The 12,697-nt window shown below is 44.0% G+C and overlaps 1 protein-coding gene across 1 annotated transcript in view; it reads left to right on the top strand.

Annotated features, from left to right (window-relative positions):
* The window catches only part of CNTN5 (contactin 5), a 242,953-nt gene that overhangs the window by 114,180 nt on the left and 116,076 nt on the right, over positions 1-12,697 (top strand). The window contains exon 10 of the mRNA XM_088668387.1: positions 305-455. Coding sequence (XP_088524513.1) covers positions 305-455 — 151 coding nt within the window. The remainder of the gene's footprint in view (positions 1-304; positions 456-12,697) is intronic.

Below are 12,697 nucleotides of genomic sequence, written 5' to 3'. Positions count from 1 at the left end.
CATCTGGGTCCTCAGTATAGCATCAGGCTAGCCTGGGCAGTCGAGGGTGTGTGTGTTGCTATTGTCCATAGAAACACCATCTCCCTTGCCTCAAAATCTCTTGATATTGGGATGGGATCTGGTACTACGCCAGAGAAACAGACTGAGGGAGATTTTAATAGCTTAATCCCTTTTAACCACTATAGGATAGGGAAGTGAGGAAAAGGGGGGGGGGAGAGAAAATGAAAGCATATTGGCATGCGACATCTGTGAATTAATTAATTGAAATACTAAGCTAAGAGACTGGAATATTTCCTTTCAACAGCTTTGGCTCCAACTTTCCCCCCAAGCCAACTGAAGAAAACAATCATTATAACCAGGGGCCAAGAAGTTGCCGTCGAGTGCAAACCACAAGCCTCCCCCAAACCCGCCATCTCATGGAAGAAAGGAGACAAAGCCGTGAGAGAGAATAAAAGGTCAGATGTCAGTTCATTAATTTTTGCCTTTGACTGAATGAATGGCTGCGAGAAAGAGATAACAGCCAAGCGCCTTTGATCGACAATCGCCGGCTTTAAATGCTCCGCATAAATGCTGAAAATGTGCGACGCTTTGTTATTTTTTATTAACGCATTTTAATGTATATTTTAATTCCTGAATATGGAAGCTGTTTTGTGAAGGAGAGCAGGATATTAGTTAGTCTTTTCAAAGGATAGGTTTTGGCATGAGAGAAGGTGTTCAAAAAACGAATATCAGAAGCACCCCGCACAAAATGGGGCAGTAGGACTGTGCACTGCACACACCCCACTCTGCCCCGATCCAGGGCCCTGCCTATCTTTCTTCCCAGCTGATGTCCCACCCCATGACAGCCCTGAATTGCTCTGTGTGGCCTCACCCAACCTGGAACCACCTGAGGCTGTCTCGACACGAACTGGTAGAAGCCTAGATCACCCCCAAACTGGCACGATTCAGTTGGAGATTCAAGCTTCAGCTGGATGGAGTGCACAGGCCTATATGACAGTGATCCACAGCACACACAAATGCTTCGTTTCTCCACAGCTCCTTGCAAACTCCTCTTTGCTTTCTCCCCTCCTCTTTCCCCAACAGTTCTGGCTTCCCCCATCCCTGCTTAACTTTATAATAACCCCTTGTTTGCATTGTGCCTCTTCCATCCTGTTTCATAAGTAGACACACACACACACACACACACACACACACACACACACACATGTGTTAAAGAGGGTTGTGTTATCACCCCAACTCTATTATTTTAATTGCTATGATCCTACACATTGTCGAAGGGAAACTCCCCACCAGGGTAGAAATCATATATCCAACAGATGGAAAGCTATTTAATCTGAGTAGGCTGAAAGCAGGAGATGCGGGTGGCACTGTGGTCTAAACCACAAAGGCTAGGGCTTGCCGATCAGAAAGTCGGCAGTTTGAATCCCCGCGACGGGGTGAGCTCCCATTGTTCGGTCCCAGCTCCTGCCCACCTAGCAGTTCGAAAGCACATCAAGTGCAAGTAGATAAATAGGTACCGCTCTGGCGGGAAGGTAAACGGAGTTTCCATGTGCTGCTCTGGTTCTCCAGAAGTGGCTTAGTCACGTTGGCCACATGACCTGGAAGCGGTCTACAGACAAACGCCAGCTCCCTCAGCCTATAGAGCGAGATGAGCGCGCAATCCCAGAGTCGTCTGCGACTGGACCTAACGGTCATGGTTACCTTTACCTTTAGGCTGAAAGCAAAGAGTAAGGCTACCATAACTTCAGTATGCTGGTGACAACGAAATGTGTGCACACTCAAAGGATGACCTCCAAACCATTCTAAATATGTTCACAGCTTATAAAAAGCTTGGCCTATCGCTCAACATCCAAAAAACCAAAGTACTGCACCAACAAGCACAAAATCCAACTCAATAGTGTAACGTTGGAAAGTGTCAATCACTTCTCCTAGCTGGGCCAACACACCAAAATCTAGCATTGCCTGAGCTCTGCGAGTACAGCTTTCTCCTGATTGAAGTGCAGTGTTTGAGGACCGGGACATTCACAGGGAAACCAAAATGCTTGTTTACATAGCTATTGTACTACCAACCTTACTGTATCTTGTGAAACATGGACCACTTATAAACAGCATCTCCAACTCCTTGAAAGATTCCATCAACGGTGTCTCCGAAAAATTTTGCATATCACTTGGGAAGACAGGCGGGCTAATGTCAGTGTACCAGAAGAAGCAAAGATCACCAGTGTCGAAGCAATGATTCTTCAACTTCATTGGACTGGTCATGTTGCTTGGATGGCTGATTATTGTCTTCCAAAGCAACTACTCTATTCCAAACTTAAAAATGAAAAGCGTAATGCTGGTGGTCAACAAGAGGTTTAAAGACTCTCTCGAGGCAAATCTAAAAAAAAAGTAGTATAAACACTGACAACTGGGAAACACTGGCCTGTGAGCGCTGCAATTGGAGAACAGCCTTTATCAAAGGTGTCATGGGCTTTGAAGACGCTTGAACTCAGGACGAAAGGGAGAAACATGCTAAGAGGAAGGCATTCTTGGCAAACCCTCACCATGATCAACTCCCACCCAGAAACCTATGTCCCCACTGTGGAAGGATGTGTGGATCCAGAATTGGCCTCCACAGTCACTTACGGACTCACTGTTAAGACTGTGCTCATGGAAGCAGTAGCGTAGCAGGGGTGGTGGTACAGATATATGCGGTCCGTGCCTGCTGCCCCGCGAGCAGCACCCCATTACGGGCTCCTGTGTGCGAGCAGTGCACCAGCAGCAACGTGTACTGACTGTGCATGTGCAGCATCCCGCACATGCGCACTCCATGCGCCATTCGTCCTGACACATGCAGTGTGTGTGTCATGATGTCACAATGCGTGCATCACAATGCCCCGCCCCCAGGGGCCGCCTCCACGTTTGCCACCCTGGGCAGCCAAGTAGTATAAACACTGACAACTGGGAGTTGTTCCACTGCATGGAAGACAATCTTACTCAGCTATAAGTGATCGCCATAGAAGACGAAGCCTCTTTCATCCTGCTTCATAAGTACACACACACACACTAGGGAGAGGGGAGAAATTCAATTCAGTTCACATTTAGATGCCAACTTCCCTAATTTACACTTTCTGAAACAATACACAAATCAAAACACAGCCACATCCTTCAAAACTGACACTTCTCCAGATTTTGCAATGCAGTTAACCCCCCCCCCCAAGTAATGTGTACAAAAACACATATACTGGGGGTAAAGGATGCACACAGATGCATATATTAGTGAAGATGACATATTAAAAATGCATTATACTACAGGAGAGTGTCATGCAAAAAATGTGTATATTAGGCAGAATTGAATTAAAAAGGAGTCATGTGACAAAGGAGTCATTGAAAGAAGCTGAAATTGACAGATTCGCCTAGTCCTACCCTTCTCACACTCTCTCACACAAACACACTCCCAATTCTCTCCTTCTGGTCACTTCTTACAGCCTCTCCATTCCGTCAGGTTTGCCAATTATCTTCTTCCCACCTGAGTCCTATCTTACCTGCCAATCCTCTTCTCAGTTTTGCTTCACAGTTTCACAGCCCTTCAAGCTTCACAGTTTGTTCTACGCCCCTGCAGGCTATTCCATGTCCAGTGCTCTTGGCAGTCCCCTGAGAAAATAACAGAGTGACTAAGGCAATCGGGGTGGACTAACTGCGGGGAAAATGTGTCAGGCTATTGATGAAATGTTAGCTAGATACCTGAAATAGGGACTCACACAGGAAGCTGATCCATTCGATCACTTCCTTCCTGGACTGTGCCATTTCAAGCTGTAGGTGTGGGAGTTGTGTTTTTGAATGCTTTCTCGTGTACAAATTGCTCTGCACATAGAAAACGGTGAGGACAGGTATTCTGTTTTTGTTTATTTAAAACTGGGGGGTCTTAAAATCTGCAGCTCCCCATCCCTTCTGGCTTGTGTACACACCTGGAGTCTGGAGTGGTACAGTCCAAAGAGGACTCTGCCATGTGATTTTGGCAAACATGCCGCTCAACACTTTGTGGTCTAGGACTATCCAAGTCAGAAAATGAAGGTAAGTTTATAGCTGGAATTAAATAAGGTGATGTGCAAAGCTTGACACGTGGCACTATCCATTATCAAGAGAGACACAAGAGAAGAGTGTTATTTGTTTCTGCTCTCAGAGTCAGGAGAGATCCATGATGGATGAATGGCTCTTGGCCCTGCAGGTGAAGCTCTTCACGATGTTAGTGGTCACTTCATTACCTCAAGTGGTTTTCAGCATGACTACTAATTCCAATAGTACTTGAATGTGATTTGCCGTTACTTGATTCTCCTTTACTCAGAATTTTGAGAGGTGTCCTTAAGATGGATATACAGTGGTACCTCGCAAGACGAATGCCCTGCAAGATGAATTTTTCGCAAGACGAATGCGTCTTGTGATCTGATGGTGACTCACAAGACGAATTCGTTTTGCGAAAAATCGTCTTGCGAATAGCGGTTTCCCATAGGAATGCATTGGAATTTAATTAATGCGTTCCTATGGGCAAAAAAAGAAATTTCAATGCATTCCTATGGGAAACCGCGATTCGCAAGACGAATTTTTCGCAAAACGAACTGATTCGCGGAACGAATTAAATTCGTTTTGCGAGGCACCACTGTACACTTGTCTTTTTGATGCACCCACTGACTGAGGCTAGACAAGTCACATAGGTGGCAATTTCCTGTAATGGACAGAGATACTAGCATGAACTCTGTTTCTTTTTTAGTGTTGTTCTTGTTTGCTCTGGAGAAGAGCTCTTCCCATCCACAGCCACACAGTGTAGCTGACGATGGAGGATCTCTTCTCCAGCTCTTCCTGGTTTTCTGGAGCCAGTGAAGAGATTGGACATGCAGCTGTCATAGTGCTGCTTTGGCATTCCCCCTGCTGGAAATGCTCCTGAAAATCCCAGCAGAGAAAATAAATGTTGGTTGCACATATCAGTAAGATCTAGCACTTGAAGGTGACGTCGATTTCAGTTGTGTTCATGGAAGTGCAATTTTGAAAAGGAAGCATTTGGTCATCAGGTAGTTCTGTGTTTGCTGCCAACTTCCTTCCTGTTTCTAAGATGAGCTTCTATCCCCTAGGATCTAAATAATTGGTTTTCAAACTTTCCACCTTCATGTCTGCTATGGAACCACTGTGCTTTTTAGAACATTCTGGAGAGTGTCCTAGGATGAACACAAAGTTAATGTTGAGTGGTAGCCAAGCCTGTTGGATCATCACCATTGCTCCATGTGAATTCAAGATGGACTCTAGAACACACCCAACACTATCCTGCCTCTGGCTATGCATTACTGGAGAAGATCAGTAGTGGTTGGCTGTCTTATTTGCCAAGGAAGCTTGTCCACTAATTCTGTATTTTCTTTTGAGTAACTTCTGATATCTCCTGTTCATTTTTTAATTTATAAGTCTGGTAGGGTTGCCAGACTCAATAGAGGACAGGACTTCTGTGCCTTTAATTGTGCTGCTCTCTTTTGAGTCTGGAAACCTTAAAGAGAAACCAGTAGACCCTTTGTTTAATTTCCAAGCAAAGGGTCTGCTGGTTTCTCTTTAAGGTTTCCAGACTCAAAAGAGAGCAGGGCAATTAAAGGCACAGGAGTCTTGTCCGCTATTGAGTCTGGCAACCCTAAAGTCTGGTAAAACCTACTTGTCCACAGGTAAAATTCCATGGAACCTTGAGATTCTCTGAAACCCCAATTTGAAGGCAATTGTTTTTTATTTTGTTTTTTATTTTTTTTTATCTACTCCACACAGTATTTGGTGAGTTACAAGAAAAAAACCACAAAGCTTTGCACTTCTCTCTCCCTCTCACGCACACACACAATTTTTCCCATTACTGGGCTTTCATGCCTGCTCATTATTACCATTGCATGACCATTAATTATACTTAAAATAAAACCATCCCAAACCACTCTAGCAAAGAAAAATCCTATTAAGACTCTATTATTACTTACTTTGCTCCCTCTGGAAGAGAAAAATGTGTTTTAATTGTCTGCTTTTAGCTAAGAAAAAGCTAATTTCAAGAAGATGGTGTCTTTTATTATAATAATAAAAAGTAAATGGGTTTGCTTTAGTTTGTTAGCCTTTTCTGAATGTCAATGACAGTATCACACCAAAATTGTTTACATTTCAAGATTTGTGTTTTAATTGTATGGCTGGTGATCGCAAACTGATTTCCAGCTGACAGTTACAAGCCAATTTCCAGCATTCAAACATTTGGCCAGATAGTGGCTGAGTCCGCAAAGACAAATGACCCCAGACTTGTCAATTACTTTCTCCTTTTGCAGTTTCTCTACACTAAACTCACAGAGTGAGTTAGCTTTAAACCACTTTGCTATTTTAGACACACTCTGGGCGATGGACACTTCGTACATGTCAAAAATCACTGGAAATAAAACGTGGGGTGGAAGGGGGAAAAACCAGCACCTCTCTGTAAAACCAGTGGGTTTTTCTTTCTTTCTGGGGGGACACAAGGGTACGCATACCCTAAACATTTTGTGGATCTTTCTACTTTTGTCCATTTCCTGTATTTATTTTTCCCAATTTGAACTATAAGATGGTGGTTTTATTGAGTCAAAATGAGAGTACCCCTAAACTTTTTTTTTTTTTAGAAAAAAGCACTGTGTAGAACCAACAATCTTTTTTGTTATAGCCTTTCCTTGAAATGAAGTTCCTTTGGTTTTATACAGGGAAGTGTGTTCTGCTGTTAGAAAACCAGTGCAAGGTGTTTGAGAATTAGCAGGTGAGGACTTAGGTAATTAATAGAAGCTACAGTTAGCTGAAATTATATGTTTAATTGGTGAAAGAAGTAGCAAGCACTATAGCCATTTCTGTTTGCCTTTTCCTGGAATGTGTCACACGCTTGAGCCTTCTAGAGTTTGCTCTGCGGAAAGCTTTTGGGAGTGCATGTGATCATGGCATACTAATTCCTGGACTAAGTAGATTGATCTGTGATTGGGAAGAACTGCTAGAGAGTATCCATTTAGCTGGGTTTGCAGCATGTCTTGGTTCCATACATTGCAAAATTATGAACTATTTGGCATTACTGGCTAATCCCTCCATTCCTTCAGTATATCACAAACTGGGATGGGGTGATGCTCTTTCACAAATCCCATGTCATGGACTGGCTGGATGCAAAGGAGTTGTGGGGGGCACCAGTTGGGGAACCCCCAGGGGAAAAAATACGCAGAGCCAGGGAATCAGTGGTAAGATGATAGTGAGTGGTCAGAGGGAGAAGAAGGGACAGGCTGGGAGGAGGAGGTGTCGGAAGCTGAAGAGGTAACAGTGTTTAGTGAACAGGAAGACTCCAAGGCTGAAGGAGAGGCTAGAGAAGAGAATGGCCAAGAGGCAAAGATGAGACAGGCTGCTGAAGAATCCAGGGAGTCTCCCCCTCCTGCTACAACCAGCTTCCCTCCCTCCTGGTCTCCTAGAACATGCAGAGAAATGAAAAGAGCAGAGCAGAGATTGATGGTACATAGGAGCAGTTTGCAACTGCTTGGGAAAGACCCTGGAGAGGAGCAGCCTTTGAGAGTGTTGGGAAAGTAGGGGGGCCTTCAGCCCTTGCAATTGCATCATTGGCCAAGACCTACTTGGAATAATTGTTGGGATCACTAGGCCTGTGCTGTTTTGGTTTATTTGAAAAAGGAATTAACTTCACTGGCACACATTTTCTCTTGCTGACTCGAGCTCCTGACATCACAGTGGGGTAGAATACTTTGAAATTTTCACATGGGAATGTAAGGGACAAGGCGGTTGTCTGATTCTGCAGTTACACCCTTCTGCAAGCCTACCCTGAGCTGTCAATGGGGGGGGGTTGACAAAAAGAAATTCCGCACCGGGTACCACCTTGGCTTGCTATACCTCTGTTCCTACCCAAAATTGTACCTGTATTATTAGGGAATGTTTCCCCTAAAGTTCCTAGTCACACAGGACAGGGGTAATTTCTTTTCTGAGTGACTGGAGAGGGGGAAAATGAAGCAGAAACCTTTCCTCCTCTGTAATTTAATTAACAGCAATAAAAAAATGTGGCTACCTACTACCCAGTAAGTGTAATGTGTAGTTTTGCCCTCAGACATTATATTGCACCAGCTCCCATGCTGACATTAAGACTAATCTCCATGGCTCAAAAAAGCAAAGTGTGAAATAATGTGTAAAGGGTCCTTCAGGCACCACTCTAATGCACTCTCTTACCATTTTAATTACTTTTAAAAATATGTTCTATTCAACCATTGAGCACTGCTAATAATCACCAAGACTAACCCCTGTTTCCAAGAATTTCCATTCGTTTCTCTCTTTTGCCTTTGGTACTAAATACCAGGCAAGAACTACCGGTAGTCCTGCCATGTGCTTTTTCAAAGTGGATTGCGCAGTGTTATTCATAATCTCGGAATGCAGCACTGCCTCCATTGTGGTCTATTGTGTGTGTGCCTTTGCATCCCAAGCAAATTAGAGGTTCAGCTACCTATGGCTCTTTCGCCACAATGGTGAGGGGAAAAACAGCTACCCAATTTTCTCTCTGTGAACTCTGTGCAGAAAAGCCATCATTTTCTTAGAGGCTATTCTTTGGTGGAGACTCCCTGGGCTACTGCTTCTGGCTTCACCCCCCCCCCCCAAAAAAATTTAAAAACTAAATGACATCTAAAATATGCCAGAATGTAAATATCTGAGGACACACGGCCAATTGATTCTCTAGATCCCCTAGTGGTGGTTTTGCAGTCATAATGCAGAAGAGAGGCGATTTTCAGAGAGCATATTATAGAGGAAAAGCGCGGGAATTATGTTTAAAAAAAATAATAGTAATAATCATATTCCAGGGCAAATTGTGTAGTTGCTGCCTCCCCACCCTCTCTTTGCATAAATCATAGGCTACTTGGGCTGTGGCTGTTCGTAATGGGAATTTGGAGATTTGGATATAAATCAGAAAGAGGAAACGATGACAACTTTGACTTCATCATAAAAGCAAATGGCAAAATCATCCATTTTTTAAAAAAACAACAACAAGGATTTTTCTTTCAATAGCATGCAATTGTATCAATCAACTGTATTGCCAATTCTGAACCTAATTTGGGAGGAATATCCTCAATGTAATTAGAGCACATCCAATTGTGTTTTAGGCCACTTGCCAGATTTGTAGCAAATACTGTCACCGCTTGTCAGCCTGCCGGAAGCCGGCACTAAGTGGGACCTCACTGGATGACAATTTTCCCATGGGGCCAAAACAAATACAATACCTTGTTATGCAAATGCAATAGTTACAACATATAGAGTGCAACAGGCTGAATTGGTAATGTTTGTAACAAATTTCTTTACTGATTACTTCCTAACATAGGGATCAAGTCCAGGATGTACACCATATACAATAGTTAAGGCAGGCATGTCCAGAGTCCATTTAGGGGGCCTGATCTGGCCCTCCAGTCGGTTTAATCCGGCCACTGTGGCAGTTTATTTCCTGGGGTGAAATCCTAAAAAAAAAACCTCAACAACTTCAATCCTTCAAACTTTTAGAAGACATCTGAAGGCAGCCCTGTTTAGGGAAGCTTTTAATGTTTAACTGACCATTGCATTTTAATATTTTGTTGGAAGCCTCCCAGAGTGGCTGGGGAAACCCAGCCAGGTGGGCGGGGTATAAATTATTATTATTATTATAATAAAAGAAACTCAACAACTCAAACCCTAAAAGAAGCTAAACAACTTCAATCCTTAAAAAAAACGGTCAGCCCTTTGGTCAGCCCCCACAGCCTTTCACTTCATCAAATCTGGCCCTCTTTGAAAAAAGTTTGGACACCACTGCTAAGGTATATAACCTATTTAATTAAATCCAATGCAGATATATTTCCTCCTTTCTTAATACATTTTTGTGTTACACAGTCCTCGAATGTGATTAAGGAAAGGTCCCCGGAATGTCACGGACTGGTCTCCCAAATTGAAAAAAATCCCGGAAATCCCCCGGATTTCCTACCTGCCAGGGAGGCTCCATTTTGGGTGCTGGCGCCGCCCGATTTCCAGTGCCCAGACATGGGTAGCGCAGCACTGGAAGTCGCTTCTACGCATGTCTGGAAATGCGTAGCAGCGACTTCCGGTGCCGCTCCGCCCATGCCTGGGCACTGAAAATCGGGTACAGCGGCACCAGAAGTTGCTTCTATGCAACTTCTGGACATGCGCAGAAGCGACTTCCGGTGCCACTCTGCCCAATTTTCGGTGCCCAGGCATGGGTGGAGCTGCACTAGAAGTCACTTCTACGAAGTTGCGTAGAAACGACATCTGGTGTCGCGCTGCTGCTGATCCCGCATTTTTCAGCGGGGGACTTGGCAGCTATGGCTAGTATAGGCATAGCTGCCAAGTTCTCCCTTTTTTTAAAAGAGAAATTCCCTTATGCTGGATAGGCTTCCTCGCGAGAAAAGGGAAAACTTGACAGCTATGTATAGGTAGCAGACACAGGCAGGCTGGTCCAGGCAGCTGGGTAGGCCTGTATGTTAGGAAGTAACCAGTAAAGAAATTTGTTACAGACACTATCATTCAGCCTGTTGTACTCTATATGTTGCAATTTTCTAATGGCAGCAGATCACTGCTCCTATCCCAGGTGCTGTCCTTGCATGTAGGCATAAAATACGTCTGATATGGTATCATGGATGCTTTAGTTGTGGTATGTGTCATGGATGCTGTAGTTGAAATTCCTGCATTGCAGGGGATTGGACTAGACGACCCTTGGTGTGCCTTCCAACTCTACGACTCCATGATTCTATGATCAACAGGCTCTTAGCTTCCTCTGCCTTCATAAACAGCAGCAAATGGAGTAGAGTCTGAATGGAAAAAAGTACTAAAAGATGACCTTACATCTCATGTTGTGCATTATTACCAGAGACAGGAGGATAAGATAGAGGGCTGGTGTTTTTAGCAGTAATCTCTTTTAACACATAGCAATGTATCTCCCATAACGTTTAGTTCTACCCAAAGAGGAACCAGCAAAATCCCGCGATGCTGCAACAATTTGTTCTGTCGCGGAGTACATACTTCAATAAAATTTAGCTTTTCCGCCCCTTCGTGATTGGTAAAGTGCATCTGTAACTCACCATCAGAGAAGCAGGCGAATCCTTCACACAATGCAAGAAGGATTTGTTCAGATTAAGGCGTTGGGTATTTGAATAATGTTTACAAAACGAAACAGAAACTCTGTGCCATAGAGCCGCAGCCCTTTCTCAGGCTCAGAGGCTGCAGCAGATAGCATATCAAAGGGTTTGCAGAAGGGAGGGCAGGATGGTCGGAAGGTAGGATTGCACTTCTGTAGGGTTGCCATATTTCAAGAGGTAAAAATCTGGACAGAAAAAAAAGAGCTACTCACACCAGAGCCAGAGCCCGGGTTGTCTGTGCAAAACCAGAGCCACCTGCACACACACACACACACACACATCCAGGACATTTGCTTTTAAATGTAACATTCCTCCCAGATGGGCATGTAGGACCCTCAAAAGAGGACATGTCTGGGAATTCCTGAACATATGGCAACCCTAACTTATGGGAAATATTCATAGGGACCCTGAGAAGAGCAGTGGTGAAAGGGTGGTTGTGGTCACAATTCAGTGAATTGTGAAGCACAATAAAACATCAAACATTTAAAAATTTCCCTAAACAGGGCTGCCTACAGATGTCTTCTAAAATTCAGGTAGTTGTTTATTTCCTTGACATCTGATGGAAGGGCATTCCACAGGGCGGGTGCCACTACCAAGAAGGCCCTCTGCCTGGTTCCCTGTAACTTCGCTTCTCACAGTGAGGGAACCGCCAGAAGGCCCTTGGAGGTGCACCTCAGTGTCCGGGCTGAACGATTGGGATGGAGATGCTCCTTCTGGTATACTGGGCCAAGGCATGTTGTTCTTTCATCAGGAAACAGAAGCATGTGTGTGCAGAAAGAGTGAGGGAATAGTGAGTGACGTAGTCATAGTTGTGTCATGCCATGCCCGCTGGTGTGAGTGGAACTCAGTGTGGCATGTCGGATATTGGTCAAGAAGCCACAATTCTGTAACACAACAGGCACTGAAGCACGATAGGAATGTTAGAAAATGGGTACACGAGCGCTAGCATTATAATCAGGGAGACGTAACGCAATATTCCCCACATCTGAAGGCTTCCAGTGGAAGGCAGGAGAGGCAGTGTGAGTTTGCATTTGCACTGCAGACGTCTCAAGTGTGGGGAGGTGTACAAATTAGTGTTTGTTGAGTCATGGAGCTAATTAGGCTGCAACAGGTGCAACATGCTGGGCGTTTAGAGGGAAGGACCAGGTAGCTACAAAGGTAGCGTCTTCACAGAGGAAAGGATATGTGGGAGGAGGGCGTTGGAAAGAGGAAATAAACAACACCAGAACGTGGCTGCGAGAAATAATAATGCCCCTTGTTATTTTATGCCTTAGTTTGCTTAGAAAAATTTACATACCACTTGATTGCAATAATAGTTCAAAGTGGTTTGCAAATAATAATAATAATAATCGCTAAAAAGTGGCTAAAAGAGATGTTTAAAAATAAAAAACTAATTAAATTCAACAATAAGCTAAAACAGATTGAAACGCATGCCTACGTGCCTGAATAGACTTGCCTAAATAGAAATGTTTTAAGCAGGAGTATAACAAAGGTGCCTGCCTGGTGTGATTCCTGCATTGCAAGGGAATCTAGATGATCCTTGGGGGGAT

This window comes from Zootoca vivipara, chromosome 4 (genome assembly GCF_965207765.1).
Source record: "Zootoca vivipara chromosome 4, rZooViv2.hap1.1, whole genome shotgun sequence".
Taxonomy (NCBI): Eukaryota; Metazoa; Chordata; class Lepidosauria; order Squamata; family Lacertidae; genus Zootoca; species Zootoca vivipara.
Note: the sequence above shows the minus strand (reverse complement) of the source record. Positions and strands in the feature narration are given on the sequence as shown.